Genomic DNA, 20,076 nt, shown 5'->3' with positions numbered 1-20,076 from the left:
TAAGCAGGAGCAGCTGATGTCTGCACATCCACCTATTAATGAACATTGCTCCTCTTCTTCTCACCTGATTCTTACAGATGCAGCCCTACCTGCACCACTGAGAGCCAGCCCTTTAACTTCATGCATGAGAGATTTGCCTCAGCATCCCAAAGCCCTAACAGCAGAAGAAAATACCTGCTGTTTTAAGCCTCTGAAGTAAACAGTCATCACTTGTACTTGGCATGGTGTTGTATGAGTGAAATACAAGGTGAAAGATAGTTCATGCTTTAGGTAATTCGGTGCCAAATCACTTAAACTAGAGTGAAAACCTGCTTTTGGGGTCCTGTTGCAAGAGATGAACCTCACTGTAACCTCTCCTTTGCTTTACAGTAATGCTCCTACAATTGCTCTGCAGAAGTCGCCCTGCATCTGTCTTGTCAGATTACCCAAAGGCTGCCATATTCTGCCTGAAAGATTGTGACAAAGTGCACTGCATCTGGACTGTCCAAGAGAGAGGAAAATTCCTTTCCAGCCACTCTGGTCACACAGTTGAGACCAGATCAGAATTTCAAACCTGAGCATATCAACCGGCTCTCATCTCCTGTGTCAGCAGATCACTGGAGTCTGGCTTGTCCATTAGAGTGTGAGCAGATGCCCTTCTAAATACTGGCTTAAGTCATGGAACAGCCATCAAAACGCTGCTTTTGGCAACCTACTTGCTTGCTCTGGGGCAGCTAAAAACCTGCTTCATCTGACTATCCAAGAAATCAAGAGGGACCTCACTGTTCTGTGTGGGAGAGGTCCTGCTGCCTGGTCCATTCTCTCCTGTGGCCCCACCATGCAGTCTGGGAGGAAGGATCCTCCTTTATTTATCAATACTTTTTTAGCAGAGACTGTGAGTATGTCCTTGGACTACAAGATGGCACCCATAGTTCTCACTGTAATCAAAGCTGAGGTCCTCAAGCAATTACCTTCTGATAATCTAGGCCTTATTATCAGAAACATTGAAAAAAAATGTTGAAAAACATTATTCCTCACACTAGGCAAATTCATGACAGTCACCCACACCATATAACCAGAAGGTGAAATATATCTAAGTAGTGCAAGAAAGTTTCAGAATGATACAATGTTCCCCAGATATCTTCAGGATCTATTGGGATTTTATTAGGTTTCCTGTAAACAGGAGAGAAGATTTCCAGGAACTGCACTAGCAGCTCTTAGCACATTTCTCCAAGCTGATGCTCAGTTGCCAGCTTCTGTCCTGCTTCTTCATACACTGGGGAAGTGACGGCAATGATCTCCTTTTCCAACATATCCATTTGAGCTGTAATGTCTGACACAGTGTTTTTCACAGCATTCAGCTGCAGCTTTAATTTATTGTAATCTTCTTGGAAGGATCTGTTCACGTCATAGAGATTGTGACAGCACTGTTTCTCCCCAGGAGGACGGTTCATTTTCAGGAAGGTGTGGAGGAGCTCACATAAGTCCTGGAGAAGCCGGAGGATTTCATGCTCACCCTGCATACTTGGGACAGACTCGATCTTACTCTGGGTTGGAGTAGTTCTCTTCTTTTTACCTTCATGTTTCTGCTGGGGGACTGGGCCAGGGTTACCTTTTTCCACAGCAGTGATGGTGTCACTGTTCTTCTGAAGACCTGAGCTGGCATCTTTGCTCTCTCCATGGACTGTAATGGCTTTTTGGCCTTTCCAGGTAACAGGGAGTGTTTCATTCTCCTGCTGGAAATCTTCCAAGACTTTATTCTTTTCCTGGACTGCCTGGAGAGCTTTGTTTCCTGGGCTGAACAGAAGGCCTGTGTTCCCGTCTCGGAAGAGTGGAAATGGCTTATTTTTGTTCTTGAGGCTTTGCTGAATAGTGTCAGTGTAAATTACCTGGACAGATTTGTTCTGTGACTGGAGATATTTTAGAGCCTTGTTTTCTTCCCAGAGCATCCTGGTTTTGATCCAGAGGAGTTGGTTTTCCTGCCAGAGTGCTCTGTTCTCCTCCCAGATGCTCCACTCATTCTGTGCCTTCTTGCTAAAGAGTTTCTGGTGGGAAGGAAGGGGTGGCTGGCAGTAGATGTCATTCAGCCACTTCCCATCAATAAAGACAAACATCTCACCCCTTGGCTTCACCCGAGGGGGGCTGTATTCTGTCTCAGGCTCTGTACACTGCATGCTGTGGTTCCTCTGATCAAAGGCAGACATGGCCATTCTTTAGAAAACTGAGGAGGACTGTGGGAAAAAGCTTCTTCCAGGACTTCTTCAAGAGGCCACTGACCACTGCCAAGGACTTGGTGGCACAGTGGGGCTGGAGAAGCTTGATTAGGACTGAAAGAACAGGGAACACGAATGCATAGATTTACTGCCAAAATCCCAAATCAGAATTGAACTACACTAATGACGGGAACAAGCAAATAAATCAGTTCTCACAGCTAACCCTGTTACCCCTTTGATGCTGAAAGGTAAGGAATCCACCAGACACCTAGCTGGTAGAAGCTGAGAAAACTGGGGTCGGTAGATAAAGCAGCTCTATGGCAGCACTAAAAGCTATTGTCTGGAAACATGGACTTTTCCTTTGTCTCTTTACCTCATTTTTTACAGACCTGTAAGGGAGTAAAATGCAAGAATATTTTCTGCCTCAGAATAGCCTGCTCCCAAATGACTGATACACAAGCACATTAAAAATTGTTATGAGGCTGAAACAAACTTTTCAAAATAAAGCATTTTTAAAGGTTCATAGAAAAAACTGGCCTTGAGAGCAGGTTTTTCTTGTTGATGCTGAGTAGCCTGTGTTAACAGAATGCCACAAAAATGTTGTGGCAGTTTTGCTTTTTGATCTTTAAATCCACAATATGCACAGATCATTTGAAACTCCAAACCAAAGCCTCGAGACATCAAGACCAAGACAGCTTTGTTGCACTTTGCATGGTTTTTTGACAAGCTCCCATCACCATGGTCCAAAAACTGTCACAACCCATAGATAATTCTCCATCTTTCATTCTCATTTCTCCTGTCACTCTTTCTCCTTATATTCTTTGATAGCTCTGTTATTTTTCTTGCTTTCTAGCCCTGCAATAGTGATTGCTTATCTTTTTCCTACAGTCCATCTGCCTCTTTTTCACATCATCAGAAAACTCATCTCTAAATTCCATTCTGCAGGGCCAAACCTCTAATGCTTCTCATTTCAGACACAGAAACCTCAGACTTATCTGTTGAACACTCTTCCCCCCTTCCCTCTACCCAAAATATTGCAGCTTAAATCACCTTCTAGCCTTGGGTGAACTGGGGCAAATTAAAGATTTCAGTCCTCTACATGGGAAAAAAAAAAGCAACCACCCAACCAATAAACAATTATTGGTTTGTGCCAAAGAAAATCTTATTTTCTGCATTTTAACCAAAATTAAATTTATGTGATTTTCATGATCAAGTTATTTGAACTGAGGTTGAACTAGTTTTCATAACCAAATTGTTGGGATTCTCAGGGTTTCTGCATAGTGTTTCTAACAGCACAAATGTGGCTTTTTCGAGATTAAAAAAAACCAAAAAAAGTAGTTACTTGTCAAATTTTGTTCAGGTCTATTCCTCTCCCCCTGCTGAGGTCTCCCAGCTCCCCTGCTGTCCCTTGGAAAACCCAGTTCTGCCTTTGTCTCTAAGGAGAGTTTTACCTTCATGAATCTTGCCCTCATATCTCTACCCCAGGCATTAAGCAGAGGGTGGCCACCACCCACAAGTCCCTCACAGCCTCCAGCTCTGCTGTCCCATTGTGCACCCCCTGTCCTACTGTTGCCCTCTCCTTTTCAAAACCTGTTGCTCTCCCCTGTCCCTGTCGTTTCCACCAAACAGCACTGCATGTCCAGGCTCCTCCAACTTACTCCTGAGAGCCAACATCCATAGATGCATCCTGCACCCCTTTCCCAAGCTTGTCCAAACACTCATAAAATTACTGCTTCATTTAAAATCCAAAATGCCTTCATTTAGGAGAGAGCTATTGCAATATAGATCTGTCTGCAATAACATTTGATTTTATTGCAACCTGTTTACGTCTGAATTTCAGGGTTGTCTTCCATGTCATCTGCTGCTTTAGCTCATGTCAGACTTGTGTTTTCCTAATACCATTCCTCTGCTAAAAAGGATTTCCCCGAAGACTCTGTTTTGGACATTTTTGTTTCCACTTACACTACATCCGGAGCCATGCATTAGTCCCTCCCTTGCACCCTTTCCCCTTCAGCCTTTCCAATACATCCCATACCATCAGGGTGCCCACTCCCATTGTGTTCCCCAACAACTCCAAAATGGGGACATGGTGGGTGAAGGGGTAGGGGGCAAATCAGCCGCAGAGGGAACAGACCCCTAAGTATCCAGGGAAGATGCAGAACACATCAGCATCAGAAGCCCAGACCCACATGCCTATCACGGACAAGCAGCTACAGTTCTTGAAGTCACTTACAGATAAAGTGTTTAGACTGCACTTTTTCAGGATAAACTGAAATGCATAATATATACGACTTTGAAGGACATTATCTCGGGGACAATTAAACTTGACAATGGCTCTGTCAGCTCTTTTGCACTGCAAGGGAGTCATCAACCCAGGATTCAGAGAGATACTTCAAGTTCACAACGCCTCCCATATAAATTTTCCCCCCATCTCTGAATAATCCCAGGAAATGCTGGGCAGCTGGGTGGATGGGCAAGGCAGCCAGCTGGGGGGAAGCCACACCAAATCAAGACAGGCTGGGCAGTTTGGGAGCACTACATTACTCACCCAGCACACGCTCACCTTGTCAGCGAGGCCAGCGGTGTTCCCTCTCCCCACAGCAGAGCAAAGCAGCCCGGTCTGAGGTCTCGCTGCTGCCGGGGTGTCCAGAGGCGGCGGGATGTACAGCAGGGGACAGGGGACCGAGGCTGAAGTGAGCACAGGCAGGGACCTTGCCCCAGCAGCAGCCACCTGCCCCCCGACCAGTGGCTGGGGACTTCTTCACAGCCTCCTTGCACAGCTCACTTCTGCGCTCCTTCCCCGCTGTCCTCACAAGATTTGCTTTGGTTTTTCCCAGCATTGCTCTTCTGGGTTATTTCTCATGGAAATGACCTTTCTGCTAGCTCGGCTCCCATGCCCTTTCCTGAACCCAGACTTCCCGATCTCCCTTTGATGCTCATAACTGAGAACAGTTTGGATGGATTCTTTCTCCATCACACCCTCTTAAAAGAAATTTTGCTTTTATTCTGAATCTTCAGATTATGTTTGTTGCTGAACTGATCCAGACACATTCAAAAATCGCTTCCTTGTATGCACTGTGAGAGTTGAAGTTTTTTTCCAAGGACAACATGAAGTTCTTCTTTGACTATAAGTTTAAGAGCAGACTATAACTGAACCCTATTAAGAAGAAAATAGAATATACAGGGCATTCATGCATTGCAGGTTTAGATATTATTTGAGGCAGCCATTCCCACTTCCACATCTTTACATTTCTAATGTAGTCTTTCTTATTTGCTACATCTTTCAGAAGTGGAATTTTTTTTTTTTTCAATCAGGGTTCTTGAATAATAAATACAGCATTTAATTTCTTTTCCAGTGAAAATTACCAAGTTGACGTCAGCCTCAAGGTGACTGCTGTTGCTTTAGGAACTTGGAGGTACAGTTCAGCTTTGGTGTTATATGAAAATTATAAACTCAGGTATAAAATCCTTCTCTGTAATTGCTCCCTTGCTTATATTTAATCTTAGACAACAAAAAAAACATCACCGGTTACTATGGCAACTCCCCAGGGAGCATCCTTCTTTATTTGAGCTCCAGGATCCTGTACAGGAAAACAGAAAAATGTCCTCAAAAGAAAAAAGATTTTATCATGGGCTGCTTGTGCTTGTCCTGCCATCAGATGGGAGTTTAAGGGTGCTACCCAGTGCAGACAGTTTTCAGGAGAGATGACTGAAGTGTCCACTCTGAACTTCTGCAGAACTGGGGCTATGGACACTGAAAGTGACCTTTGATGAGCATTTTAAGGTCTAAGAGCTGACTAGAAACTGAATTAATAGAGAGAAGTGCAGCACAGGACTAATCAGCAGGCAAAGCCTGCTTCACCAGAACCATGGAGAGCTAAGTTGATAGTGAGTGTACCTTTGCTTTTCTTATGCAGTATTTTCCTTAAAGTTTTGTAGAGTTCTTCTGCCAAGTCACTTTTTTGCTGAAAATTATAAATTCAAATGCCAATACTTTTGGATCAAATTTAGTGAATATCATCAGATGTGTTTATGCACACATCAGAATTGGAAATGCTGCAAGAGCTCATGGCAGAATTTTTTATAGCAGCTACACTGATTTCTGAGCTGGACCCTCAAAAGGACTGAGATGTCATTCACAAGATTACAAAGGCAGAAATAATGCTGAGTGTGTTCCACTCCCTGCCAAGAGACAAGTAACCCCTGCTCTGTAAGAAGGATTTGAAATAACTTTCCAGCTGAGTGCTTTGTCCATGCAGCTTCAGACCACTCAATTTCTCAAAAATGTTTCACTGTACAAAGAATTAAATATTAATTGGAACCAAAGCCTTTTTCCCCATCCTACCTGCATACCTTATACCAGGCTGGTCAGCTGACTTTGCTGTCCTTCTTCTTGGAGGTTATCTGGTTCTAGAAAGGATCCAGTGGGAAGAAGTGTGTGATCCTACATACACTCATATAATATTCTCCATGGTCCATGCTGGGGTGCAAGAGGTCACTGTCCAGTGATGGGTTGAAAGCTGGAGGAAAGTGCAAGGTCTGAATTGCTGCCATGAAGGTCTTGCAAGAAGGACCCTGAAGACCCCATACCAGCCTTCTTTCTATTACAGATAGTGGCATCTATCTGCAGTAAATGTCATCCCTTTCCATCCTTTGCTTTTGGGTTAGAAGGTCTGGTAAAGTGCCTGAAGTCAAAATAATCTGTTTGGAGTATTTTTAATAAAAAGCATGGTATATTCCCAAATCTTTATTTGATAAAACCAAAAGCATCTGCTGCCACTTTCTACCATGCCAAGCACGTTTGTGCTTTTGGAATGCCAGCCTCTGTTCATGTCAGTGCAGGCTGGTCTCACCACACACTCACCCACTGTTCTCCGGGGCATTAAGCCTGGATGTGAATCCCACCTAGTCACTAAAAAGACTCTTGCATATTTGCGTGCTCTTGGATCATCTCCTGATGTCAATAACTGGGTGGGGAGTAAAAATTATGTTTTCTCAGTTTTTGAGGCAGTGAAATGTCTGGAGGGAGAGGTGGTGATAGCATAGTATTCTGCCCAGGAAGAGATGGTCAGCAGTGTGAAAATCAGTAAAGAAAAACTCCAGGGTTTTTTCAGGCAGATAAATTGCTTGAGGGACACACCTATGACAACACCTATTTGGACTAATTGTCCTTCCAGGGACTTCACAGTGCTGCTGCCATTGTGCCTCAGTGTAACCTGTGCACACTCAGTGTTGTGCTGTCCTGGGTTGCAGTGTATTCTATCACCATCCTCATGAGGTGTTGAAATCAGGTGGGGCAGTGTTTCCTTGCCTCCTCCCCCCAGACTATCTCTCTATTAATGGCCCATCATTGTCCTGCCACATGACTCAGAGATAACTCCCTCCGGACTATCTCCTGTTAATGAGCCTAATCAACACTTGGCCTCATGACTCATTACCCCATTGTGAGATGCTCCACCCAGAGGGAGGAGCCAAGCATCCCCATCCTGGATATAATCTGAGATTCTGAACACCAGAGAGAAGTCTTTTCCTCTGGATTTCCAGAGGACAGGAGCTACACAGCCACCATGGGACCTTCTGAGGAAGAGCAGACCTTTTTTTTCTACAGGATCACTGCTTCAAGAGGACTGCAGCCACCATTCTACCAGACTGCTACCACCACCCTGACTAACGGAGTCAGGTTGTATCTTGACTCTGTCAGTTTGAACCGGTGTTTTCTTTTAGTCTTTCTTTTTTTCCTTTTCTTTAATTTTCCCTGTTAAATTGTTATTCTGACTTGGTGCCTCCCACTGGTTTGGTTTCAAACTACCACATGTGCAAATCACCAACCCTGCATACTCCTGTCAGCACTGGGTCAGCTGAGAGCTGAAATGAAAGGGGGAAATATCTACTTTCATACCTTCCTTCTGATCCTAATTTTATTTTAGACATTGGGTAAGTCATCTGTTCCCATACCCCCATTTCCTCAGGTTCTCAATGAGGTTGGGATGCTGACTTTCTGATGCAATCTGTCAAGAGAATTTAGTTCTTACTTGTAAAGTGCCTTGAACATGAAAGCATGGCAGCAGGGAAGCCCTACACACCACTCTTATTTATCCCCTGCTTGTAATACACACATTGTTTACAGGGTGAAGTAAAACGTTTGACTTTTGCTAGTAACTGACATCTTACAGACATGTCAGGCTGTGTTGTTCCACCTTAGATCTCATTCTCACTTTGCTTGCTTTCTAGTTTAGCTATGAATATTTAAAAAAAAATCATCAAATCCCATGTGCAGTTTCTTGGTCAACTCTAAGCCATTTCCTGTCAACACTGTCTCTGTGTGTTGTACCTCTGTGAGCCTTGCCAACAAAAACCAGCCCAATTACCTTGTCACGCTCCTAGTTCTGTCTGAAAAGATCAAAATTTACAGAGCATTCCGTGCTGCTGAAACAGCCAGTTGTTCACTGTAGAGTAAATACCAGAAGAAATGATCACTGGTGCACTTGTTCCAGTTCTGAGGGCAGGGAGGCAGAGCTGACATTTCTCCCGGAGGAGTTCTGTGTCCTTTCTATACACAGGGACAATTTGGAAGGGTACAATCACCTCGGTGTGCCATGAGTGAGTGTGGGGTATCCCCATGCCCTCCCTGGGACACTCTGAGAGGCAGGCCTGCCACCAGGCTGTGCTGGACACCCTGTCCCTGATCTCTGATACCCACAAACCCCAAACAGCAATAGGCACTAGTGTTCAGGAAACAGACTTGAGGCCCTGCTGGCTTGTCAGCCAAGTGATGTTCAGTCCTCACCACTGCACTGATTAGGTCTCTGCTGACTGCTCTTGAGCTGTGAGGTCCTGCAAACAGGTGCAATGTTTGGGAGTTTAGGGCATATCAGCTCATTCTGAACACAGAGCAGCTCTTCCAGAGACAAGTCTCTCTGGGTGAGAGGAAAAGTCAGTGGCTCCATTCCTGATTGACAGGGAGAAAATTAAGGGTTCAGGCTTATTAAACAATCTCTAATAGTGATTTATGGGATCCTGTACATTTTAATCTAACAAAAAATGTTTAAATCATCTAATTAGCTAAGTGTGTAATCCTGTATATTAATTGTCTATTAGTCACTTCTTAATTATAATGGAATGCTTATCAAATAACGTGATGTCCACGTAGCACCAATTTAAATCATTATCAGACTAGCTCCTACTTTAATAAGGATCTGTTTAACTGGAGTCTAACCATTTCATTTTGTTTTAAAAGCTCTACAGAAGAGGAAGCAATCACCTTTAAAAAATAGTTTTCCATTAGGACTTTCTAGGACCTATACTGTAAACAATGCTACATGAAGAATCACAAAAGCAACGTAAAAAATCCAAGGAACTGTCAAGGAACCTGGAAACCCAGATCTTGTGTTTAAGTTGCCCAGGAGTTCCTTGGTCATGCACACAGGCCTCCCATCATTTTTGCCTGACTTCCTCTTTGTTGGCATGCATCGCTCCTGAGCTTGGAGGAGGTGATCCTTGATTATTAACCAGCTTTCTTGGGCCCCTCATCCTTCCAGGGCTTTATCCCAGGGTACTCTACCAAGCAGATCCCTGAAGAGGTCAAAGTCTGCTCTCCTGAAGTCCAGGTGATTTTGTTGTGTGCTCTCCTCAATGTCCTAAGGATTCTAACTCAGGAGTTTTGCGGTCACTGTGGCCAAGGCTGCCCTTGAGCTTCATATTCCTCATCAGATAGTCTTGTTGGTGATAACCAGGTCCAACATTAGCACCTCTCCTCATTGGCTCCTCTGTCACTTGGAGAAGGAAATTACTAGCAGTGCATTCCCAGAATGTCCTGGATGGTTTATGACCATTGTGTTGTTCCCCCAGCAGATATCAGGGAGTTTGAAGTTCCCCATAAGGACCAGGGCTTGTAAACATGAGATCACTCCTACCTGTCAACAGAGGAACTGATCCACTCAGTCTTCCTGGTCAGGCAGCCCACAGCAGACCCCTACTACAATGTCACTTGTCCCTGCTCTCCCTTTAATTCAGATCCAAGGCTCCAAGGTGGCACCTCATCCATCCCCAGGAGGAGCTCCATGCACTCCTCCTGGTCATTGACACTTCCTCCTCATCTCCTGTCCTTCCTGAAGAGCCTCTATTCTTTCATTCCAATGCTCCAGTCAGAGAAGCCAGCCCATCACAGCCCTGCAAAAATGCATGCACAGGTCTCTAATTCCTCTTGCTTACTCCCCATGCTGCTTGCATTCGATAAAGACATTTAAGATGGGCACCCCCTTAAGCTGATTTACTGGCTGGAGTGGCTGGAATCACATTGTGCTGCTCTTCAGGTGCTCTCCTGCTGACCTGCGACCCCTCTCCAGGCTCTGAGCATCTCTGGCTGGCACTGGCCTCACACTAGTAGGAGTGGGATGGATTGAGGTTTCCCTCCCCTGGCAACATTAGTTTAAAGCCCTCCTCTCCAGCCTGGCAAGTCTATGAGCAAAGATGCTCTTCCCCTTCTCTGGCAGAAGAGCCCCATCAGCTCCCAGGAGATCAGGTTTCTCAAAGAGAGTCCCATGATCTAAGGAGCCAAACCTCTGGCTGTGGCACCAGTGCTGTAACCATCCTAAGATTTTATATGGACTCTTCCCTCACTGCCCTTTCTGATTACTCATGCATCATCTTCCAAGAAATTTTGAAATGGCTTACTTGGAGTTGTACCCATGTTCCAATAGGCAAACACTGCTGAGTACAATTCTCTCAGTCTTTATAGGCATGCAAGATTTGTTCTCCCGTTTTTTTATCACCAGATCTGCAGGAGCAGACTTCTAGTAAGGCACAGGACCCATGTGGTAATCTTATTAAAAATTAGATTTGGCTTTCAGAATCAATCTTACCCAGTGGGTTTCTCAAATGGTAGTGCTGTCACCTGAGTTTTGCAAAGAGCTCTACACTCAGCTCCCAGGACTATCCTTCCACAGCATTTTTGCCTGTTACAATGGCACACAGATTTTTACTGGAGCTGTTGGGCTTGTGCAAAGCAAGCATCTTATGAAAGATATAAATATCTTGAAGGATGTCTGAAGCTTAGTGATAGACAGTGTAATTTTGCCAAACTAGAAATGCAAAAAGCGCATTAAAAAAAAAAAGATAATATAGGCTCATAACTAAACTTAAATGTGGAGTGGTACAGAACTGAGATAATTTCAAGCTCTGTGGAGCACTGGTTTACCTTTTCTAGCACATATCATGCCTTGATGGGCCATGGCACATTTTGCTTAGAGGAACACAATTTTAACATCTGCTCATCCCAGGGTTTAAATTGGTGCCAGAGTACTCTTTTAATGGTATGCCAGAAGAAGAGAGGTTTCAGCAATGAAGTAAGAGAATAAACATTTAGAACCCAGGTACTATTGTTAAGCACACCTAGGAACAATTAAACAGGCAATTTTAGAAATGTTATGTAACCCCTAGGAATGATTTTATGCCAGAGAAGCAGCCCCTTTTACCCATTTCCCTCAACTTTAAACCTACAAAGTCTGTCCTGGGGTGAATGGAGGTTACAAAAGTTACCTGGTTTTCCAAAACTGCCTGCAAACCTCTGTGCAAATTCAGGGTCACTGTCTGTCCAAGTGCTCTGTGGTGACACTTGAAAAATCACTGGAACCAGAACATACATCCACCCAGAGAAATGTAATGAGAAAGAAATAGGTTAACCTGTCTTCATATGTGTCCAGAGGATATCATTAACATTAATGTAGTCATAAAGCAGCACCTGCTGGCTCAACGCAGCAAATCTTTGCCTACTACCAATTAACTCTTCAAAAAATAATAGAGAACAGTTTTTGCCCTTCTGCCCCAAGCAAAATAACTTGTTTCCTGTTAAGCATTATTAATTATAATGTCCCTGCTGCTTTGCCTCACTGAAATGAACAGTCCCATTAGTGACATAAGCTTCATAGCAAGGTGTATCTCAGCAAGAGCAAGTGCAGAGTTATTGGGCTTTAAAAAATATTACACTGCTTTTTATTACTATTGTTGTTCCTTACTTGTTGTAGAGCTTTCACTCTTAACCATCCAGAAGGAAAAAAACCCACACATCTCACTCAAAGTACAGATCCCACCTAGGTAATGTCAATGATTCAGTGAACAAAGTCTGAGAAAAAGGCTTAGGTGTGGCAAGCTGTGTGATAAGATGGGCAGAGACACTCCCCCAAAAAAGCTATAACCTTGTTCTGCATTGCTGAGTGTGAGCTGCAGTCAGACTGCCGATGGGAAGGGAGAAGGTGAAGGTGACCCTCCCTCTGTGGTCAAGTGCAGGGCTCTGTGGCTGTGCAGCTGCACATCAGCTGGGTGCTAGCAGCTTTCACAGGCCCTTGGCTCTCCTCCAGGGTCCTTTTAGGACCAGCTCTTCCCCAGTGCACTCAAGCAATGCAGCCACCCCTTGTGCAAGGTTTCTGCTATGGTGTCCAGTGAGGTCACTTATACATACACAAGCTTTGTATCTCAGATTTACAGTGTATAGGTCACTGTCTCTTCTGCAAGGTGTCTCTTAGAGCACATTTCATGTTCTGTGGCTGAGCTGCCAGCCCTGTCTGACACCCTGAGCAGACACCACCAGGTCTGAGCACTCCTGCTCTGAGCAGAGTTGGCTGTACAAGAAGCAAAGCTAAGCTTGTTCTGCCTAGGGAAAGGACAGCTCTTCTCTTTCCACCTGTGTGCAGGGATGAGGTGGCAGATATATGCAATGCCCATTAAAATATTTTACATGGTATTTAACCTGAGCATTTTGGTGGCAGCCATGATCCATCTGAGCTTTCTGTACAACAAAAACATTCAGTATATGGCAGCCAGCCCATTAACTGAAATGCTGCTTTGCATAACACAAACACTGAGGTTACACATTGTGCTTGTGTCACCCTTCCTATCTTACCAAAGTCACTTTCTGCATAGACAGGGTGTCAGGAATATGATTTACTGGTTTTGCTTGTCAGTGCATTGCAGCTGATCACAGACCAGATATCACTGCTGAATGGACAAACACCAAGGACACTGGTTCCTGTACTTAGAACAGAAAGACAGCATTGTGCAACTAGTTCCTGTCTAAAGCCAAGTTGCCATTAGCAGCTTGTAGAAAGCTGCAAGACTGCTCCTCTAAACGTGTGCCTGATTGCATGTTTATTCACAGAAAAGTACAGTTGTTCTGGCTGCCAAATCTCTGTCAGCCCTCCTTTTATGAGACAGCCAAGTCTTTCCAGAGCCATGAAATGCTTTGTATTATTTGCTGCTGTGATTGTCACATCTTCTGTATCTAACAAGGTACCTGGAGACTGTCCTTCTATTTCTAGCAAAGATTTCTACTTTACACTAATAAGAAGACAGCATCCCAACTCCACCTTTTTGAGGCAGAAAGGGGCACTCCAGTGACCTGGGAAGCCTCATCTGGAATGACTAAACCAAAGCCTGCCGTCATCTTACAGACAAGGTACATGCCATCAACCTGTATCTCCCTCACCTTCCACCTCAATGCTGATTAATTTCTCCAAGTCTTATCCCAAGAATTGCTGGTGTGTGTGGCTCACAGGCCAATTTTTGCAGTGCATCTTTATCTCCTTTGGCTGATTGATCGAAGATACCGTTACCTGCTGTACTGTGCAGTCTCATTGACTAGGTTCAGCCTTGCTAACTTCTAGCCTTCAACAGTCATAAAGCTTGCTAAAAATAAAGTTTAAAAACATCTGGAATCTGGATCTTTATAGAGGTCAAATTTCCTTCTCACCCCTGGTAGAAGGAACTTTCTTTCTAATGACAGTGGATGATCTCTTGCAAATAATTAGACATCTACTTATTTGTCTTTGTTTTGTTATATTTACCTTTGCTCTGTGATTTTCTTCCCAGAATGATTTTCCTTGTTAGGTAAGTAAAAGACTGCACTATGGGGATCTACTTCATGCAACTCTGCCTCAGAAGAGAAAAGCAGACAGACTAGACAGCTGGCTGCCTCCAGCTCCCCTGGCCAGTGTGATTGCAAACAGCCCTTAGAGTCCTCTCCATTCTGTTACCTACCACTATTTCCAATTCCTGCTCTTTGCACCAGCTCCATCCCACCAAACACAGAGCCCTTAGAAACCATTGCCAGCCATCTCCATTTACATCTACACGTATCCCCCCTATTTCCTCTGTTGGGAAGGCCCAGGCAGTACTGTTTAAAGGCAAAAATTCAGATGCAATAAACACACTTGAGCAAATGAGATTAGAAATTGCTTGCTTCATGTTGAAACCCATCATCCTTGATGTACAGCTGCCACCAAAGCACAGCCATACCTTGGTGATGGTGAGGGCTGAGCTGCAATCTCCTGATTGCCGCTGAAGAGACTGCTTCTGAGATTTAGGTGAATGGTAGTGCCAAGTGAAACTGTTATCCTTCTGTGGGATACCTGTTTTCGTGAGGAAAACATAGCACTGGAAGCACAGGCACTCACAGAAATCTGAAGCAGCATTCCTTCAATATTATGCATATGAAACATCAATACCTCAGAAGTAAAATCCCACAACCTTTTTTTTCCCCCCCAAACAACAGAATCACTGCAAAACTTCCTAAGTAAAGAAAAGCAGATATGGGTAACAAAAGAACTAAAATCCAGTCAGAACACAAAGTTTATTAAAAAGATGGTTGTTTTAAATGCCTTGACATTTGCAAATACATTTAAAATAAATGATAGAGATAGTGGCTCTTCATTATACTGTTGTCTTTTGTACTGTGCCTGAGAAATCACAGGTACAGGTTCACATACATGTCACTGCGCAAAGTGGTCGTGGTAATCATTTTCATGGGGGAAAATAAGCACTTGAAGGATCATATATTTTATGTCATGAATTCAGTTAATGCACACATCAATCAGACTGTCAAAGCTGTTTACAGCCCATGACTGGATGTTTCCAGCGTTTGACATATTATATCAAAGAGAACCAGAATCCTTGAAACATAATTTTATTGCTCTCTCTCTCTACTCAACAGCTTTCTTCCCATTTTCGATTTTTCTGGTAAACTCTTCATGCCATTTTCAGCTGCTCCAGAATTCCACAGTCACCAGCTTATTAGCAACATCAAGATCACATTATTCCTCTTCTGAGAGCCTGCCCTGGGTTTCCCCCAAAACTTGCAAGGACTAAGATTTGGAATATTTAGGTGGGTTCAACTACCACATCCTTCTAAATTAAGTTACTGTGGTATTCCTTCATGTGTTTGCACATCACTGTCTAGTTTCTTCCATCCAATTTCAAAAATGTACTTTTATTCTTTCTTCTTCATGTTCTTCACTTCTTTTTCACTTTTGTACTTAATGACTTTATGTCTGGCTATTGATTACAAGCTCTGTCTCCTCCGGGGTTCATTCAAAGTTTAGAATCCCAAAAGAGTCCCAAAAGAGGGTGTGAGAAGGAAGAAGGGTTGGAGGATCTATATTTTTTTCTTGTGAAAATTGATAACTCTGGAATTAGAAATGACCCTTTCTTCTATATTTTTTCCCCAGATTAAAATCGTGAAGAGATACCAAGTTTTCTCTCCATGTATACCACATGTAACAAAACAGGGATTTTGGAGTTGAGTACTTCAAGCCATGAAGACACAACACTCACTGAGTTAGTAAGTACCAGCACAGGAAGTTTCAAGCAGCATGCACTGGAAAGATAAATGCTCAGATGTGCTTTATACCATCACCAAATGAGATCAGCTCCACCCAATGGACTGTCCTTAAGAGACAGACAGTGGAAGTGACAACCAGCCCATGAAAAATGAAGAGGAGTGATTTATTCAAAGGACCAAATATCTCACAGAAGTGGGCAGGGGGAAGGGAGGAAAAGGCAGGAGGGGAGAGGGCAGAAGTGGTCCAAAACTTGTGCAGGCAACTGCAGCATGAAACAACCATACCAGTATTACTCCAAGAACTTGGTCATTAAGTTTAATGGCTTGTTATCTGTATGAAGCCTTCAGCAACACAGTAAGCCTGTTTTCCCCCACTCCACATCTTTACTGTTGAATGCTTTCTTTTCTCTCTGTCTGTCTCTCCATTTTAATCTAAACGTACATCTGGTTTGAGTGTGACTATGAAGCAGACTCTTAGCAGGGACAGAGGTGTGTGCCAGCTGCAAACAGCCCCACTCCCATCCTTTCCCAAGGATGGGCCACACCTGAGGACAACAAGCCTGCAGTGCTGTTATCAGCCAAGAACCTGCTCCAAGAGTAGCAAAGAGACAGCATGCCGGGTTGTGCTGGCATGCAGCAGGATTTCAAGTCTTTCAGGTGTTGTCAAACATTGTTTTACTTCAAGACATTTATTAAACACTGGATTACAGAGTGCCCCGATAGGTTTGCATGAAGGACTTTGTGAGACTGACTCACAGACTGATAGGATAAAGATGTCAGGAAAACATTCAAAATTTACTTTTGGCAAAAGTCGAGAAGAAGAAGTGGAGAGCCTTCCAAAACTTGCTGCAAGTAGACTTTCTCACATATCTAACAGGGAAAATAAATGTGCAAATTCTGAGACACTACTTTGAATCACATTAGTGATTTGAGATGCTTCATCATTCTCTGCATCATATGAACTGCAGACTTTTGATTTCCCAGACTCTGCTAATAACAAGCCCTATAATTAGGTATGTGTCCTTTGCAATCAGCACTACAGCTTTCTGTTCAAAGGAGAAAAATTGTAGGGTGAGAGAACCACTCAAGAGCATAGGAAAGCTGTCACTGGTGTAGTGTGGCTGGCTAATGGTTTCAAAAACTTTATTAGGTATGTAGCATGCTAATAAAAATGTTCTTGCTCATTTGTCTGTCTGATTGAACGCACATGAGTTCTGGGTGTGAGCTCGTTTTCTCAGCCACCAGTAGCTAAGTAACAGATTTCTTCTGATTTCCTCCTCCCCGTACCCTTGAGCCATTTGCCTGGATGACTGACCACAGACTGTTCCTGCTCAAGAGGCAGGATTTGCTTTCGAAGTTTGATACAGCAAGATGATGTAGAAAGGCAGGATGGAAAGATGCTGCCTAGGGATTTACCCTCCTATTTTACCCTGGTTTTTATTTTGCCCATGCAGTTTGCTGGTTTCTGACTTGAAAAGAAGAGCCCAAGCATGTCAGCGGGCAAAAATCAGACTGTTATTTGACTATCTTGGAAAGCTTTGAGAGGCAGCAACAAGGAGGCTTCAGTGTAAAACCGCGGCCTATTGAAGTCATGATGACATCAAGAGCGTGAAGGTTTTACAGCCAAAGATACAGACATTTTGCCACTCTTACAACAGCCATTAGAAGAAAAAGAGCAAAAATATGATTACTCTGCCTACAGTAAGGCAAAAGTCTGCTGCTCACTGCATTGCACTGTTGAGATCACAGCAACTCCACAAGCCATTCTAGTGGAGCTCTTTGGACCCCATTTTATGTCTGGAGAAGTAAATTTCCCCACCGAGTTGTCTCTGACTACATTTTAAAAATTAATTTAATGCCAGTACATCCCATTCTTAACTCCAGCAAAACTGCCTTTGGAGAAAGCAATGACAGCTCTCAGACAAATTTTCTGCCCAGTACTTACCTGAGAGTCCCTTCATCTCTGAGGTTTCCAAAGCCAGGAGGGCTACTTTCAGGGACACATGTATTAAAATGAATGCTATATCCAAAGGACTGCATGCTGCGGGGCTTGATTGGATTTGGACAAAGAATGTCACTTTCTGAAGTCAACCTGCATGTAGATCATTTTTTTTCACCACCTAATCATGATTGTGAGAACGTAAATCATGCGAATTACAATGAGTGGAGTTGATGAATGTGCACCACAGGAACTCCAGCTTCAATCCCCTTCGAGGTCACCACTGGAGAAGTCTCTTCCCTAGGGCTTGATTTCTACTGCCTGACATATTCCCTCCTTAGCCACACTCTTTTGAGGGAGATGAGAAATACACCACCTTTGCTCCTGTTTTGCCTATAACCTCTCTCCTTTTAACTGGAAAATGAAGCCCTCTGTAAAAGCTTCGTGCAATTTTTTTTTTTTTTACATTGGCTTACAATCAGGCTCTTAATAATTGGATATAAAGTGAAAATCCTCAGGAGCACAAGAGTTAAGTCTGCAAGTGCACGGGAATTCAGTCCTCTCAATATTTATGTTTAGCATTAAATACTTCATGCAAAAACAATGACTTTGACTCCCGAGGCTTTCCCTCTCTTATCTCAAAAACTGTTCGTACACATGCTGCAGGATCCCTATGTAAATATAAAAAGGGGATTAAGTTGTATGTGTAGTAAATCCTGTTTTTACATTAAATAGTTAAGAGCTAACAGAGGGCCTTTGGATTAAAAATAGGTCCCTGTTTGCTGAGCAGACTAAAGTATTCTTTCCTCTGGCTTCCCTGCCATGCAGGAATTGACTTTTTCCTGGTGAGAAATTAAAGGGAATTATAAAATCTATAGTATATTAGAGGTATGTTCTGTACAATAAACGATTTTGATTTAAACAACTGTATATTAGGGAATGTCCCCAGCCTCCACAAAACCGCTCCTTGTTTTGCTATGGGAATCTGTGCCCCAGCCAATGTATGACAGTACCATCGCATAAGAGACTTCCATACTCTTAGGGAAATATTAGGGCACAAGATGAAAGTTGATATCACAACTGTCTGAGTAGGAGGCGAGGACTGCCCCTGGCCCCAGACATCATCTTTGACCATCATCTGGTGTTTTCTCTTCACCCTTTGCAGCAGGATCCAGCAGGAGGAAAACTCCTCCAGACCCACCAGATCAGTTGTTACTTCTAGGATCACATATCAAACACACTGGCATTTTGGTTCAATTTTTATGGCTTGTCCCACGATGAGGAAAATCAGGCTGCAGCATCAAGCTGAAGGACACATAAAGCAGAGGGCTCTGCAGGCAGCCCAGCTGATGTCCGCTACCTTGGTCATGTGTTTTTTTGTTTCACCCATTCTCATTTGTTCCCTTAAAATATTTTTTAAAACACCAAAACACTGCCTAGCACGAGGAAAATTCCTCTCTCTGAGTCTTGTAAGACCACCCCCCAGGTCCACAATGAACACAGTCGCCAGAGTGGAAAATACCCCACAGAGTCTGATGGAGGGACTTAAAGGAGCTGACTGCAGAGGGTAAAGAACAGCTGGAAGCAGCAGGGAGGAAGCCACAACTTCTGGACAGCACCGGTACACTCCCAGCTGGACTCAGGCAAGCATTCCCTTTAAACCTGGCTCTCCTTTCAAGAAATCTGTGAGTGAAATGTAGAAGCAGCTTTTGCCCAAGTCATTAGCCTTTGTAACTTCCCCAAGCCCTTTCAGCTCAGACACTCAGCAGCTGCCAGAATAAGCAGCAACCTTATTTCACCTCTGGATGGTAGAAAAAGAAGTCACATACACAAAAGACCTAAACCCAACAAGCTGGAGAGTCCTTTTTGAGGACAGCAGGGGTTACTAACCCTGTGCTCCAGCACCGGCAGATGGATGGGGTGAGGATGTTGCTGTGCTGTGGCCCATGGGGGCAGCTCATACCAGGGAAGGCTCAAGATGCAGCACACAGCAAAAAAGAACAGCAAGGAATACTTGGGTGGAACCTGCCCACCATGACTTAGATGATGAGATGCCCAGGCTCTCCTTCTGAGAAGCACAGAAGGATGATTCACCCACCCTCCCTCAGGGCTTGCTGGGGCAGGATGCCACAGGTGCCAGCAGTACGATCCTTCCTCGGGACAAGCTTGCAGGCTAGTGTCCCACTTCCAGCATGCCAGGCAGGCCTGACATCTCTGGATGTGATCTCACAAATACTCCACCACAGCAAGTCCCTGTCCCCTCCATCCCCCAGCCCTGGCCAGTGTCCCACAGCCCCACCAAAATGTTCAGGAAGGGCTGCCACCTTGCAGGACCC

General features: G+C 43.9%; 1 protein-coding gene and 1 long non-coding RNA gene across 2 annotated transcripts; one reads left to right on the top strand and one right to left on the bottom strand.

Annotated features, from left to right (window-relative positions):
• Positions 1–371: 371 nt before the first annotated feature.
• Positions 372–5,811, bottom strand: SPERT (spermatid associated). The gene is made up of 2 exons (XM_008633199.2): positions 4,756–5,811; positions 372–2,306 (listed from the first exon to the last, which is right to left on the bottom strand). Exon 2 carries the CDS (start codon positions 2,187–2,189, stop codon positions 1,197–1,199), a length of 993 nt encoding a protein of 330 aa, XP_008631421.1. The 5' UTR covers positions 2,190–2,306; positions 4,756–5,811; the 3' UTR covers positions 372–1,196.
• Positions 5,812–15,087: 9,276 nt separating this feature from the next.
• On the top strand, positions 15,088–16,985 carry LOC108446610. The gene is made up of 2 exons (XR_001861871.1): positions 15,088–15,345; positions 15,689–16,985. It is a non-coding gene; the product is annotated as an uncharacterized LOC108446610 (long non-coding RNA).
• The last annotated feature ends 3,091 nt before the right edge of the window (positions 16,986–20,076 follow it).

This window comes from Corvus brachyrhynchos, unplaced genomic scaffold (genome assembly GCF_000691975.1).
Source record: "Corvus brachyrhynchos isolate BGI_N302 unplaced genomic scaffold, ASM69197v1 scaffold202, whole genome shotgun sequence".
Taxonomy (NCBI): Eukaryota; Metazoa; Chordata; class Aves; order Passeriformes; family Corvidae; genus Corvus; species Corvus brachyrhynchos.
Note: the sequence above shows the minus strand (reverse complement) of the source record. Positions and strands in the feature narration are given on the sequence as shown.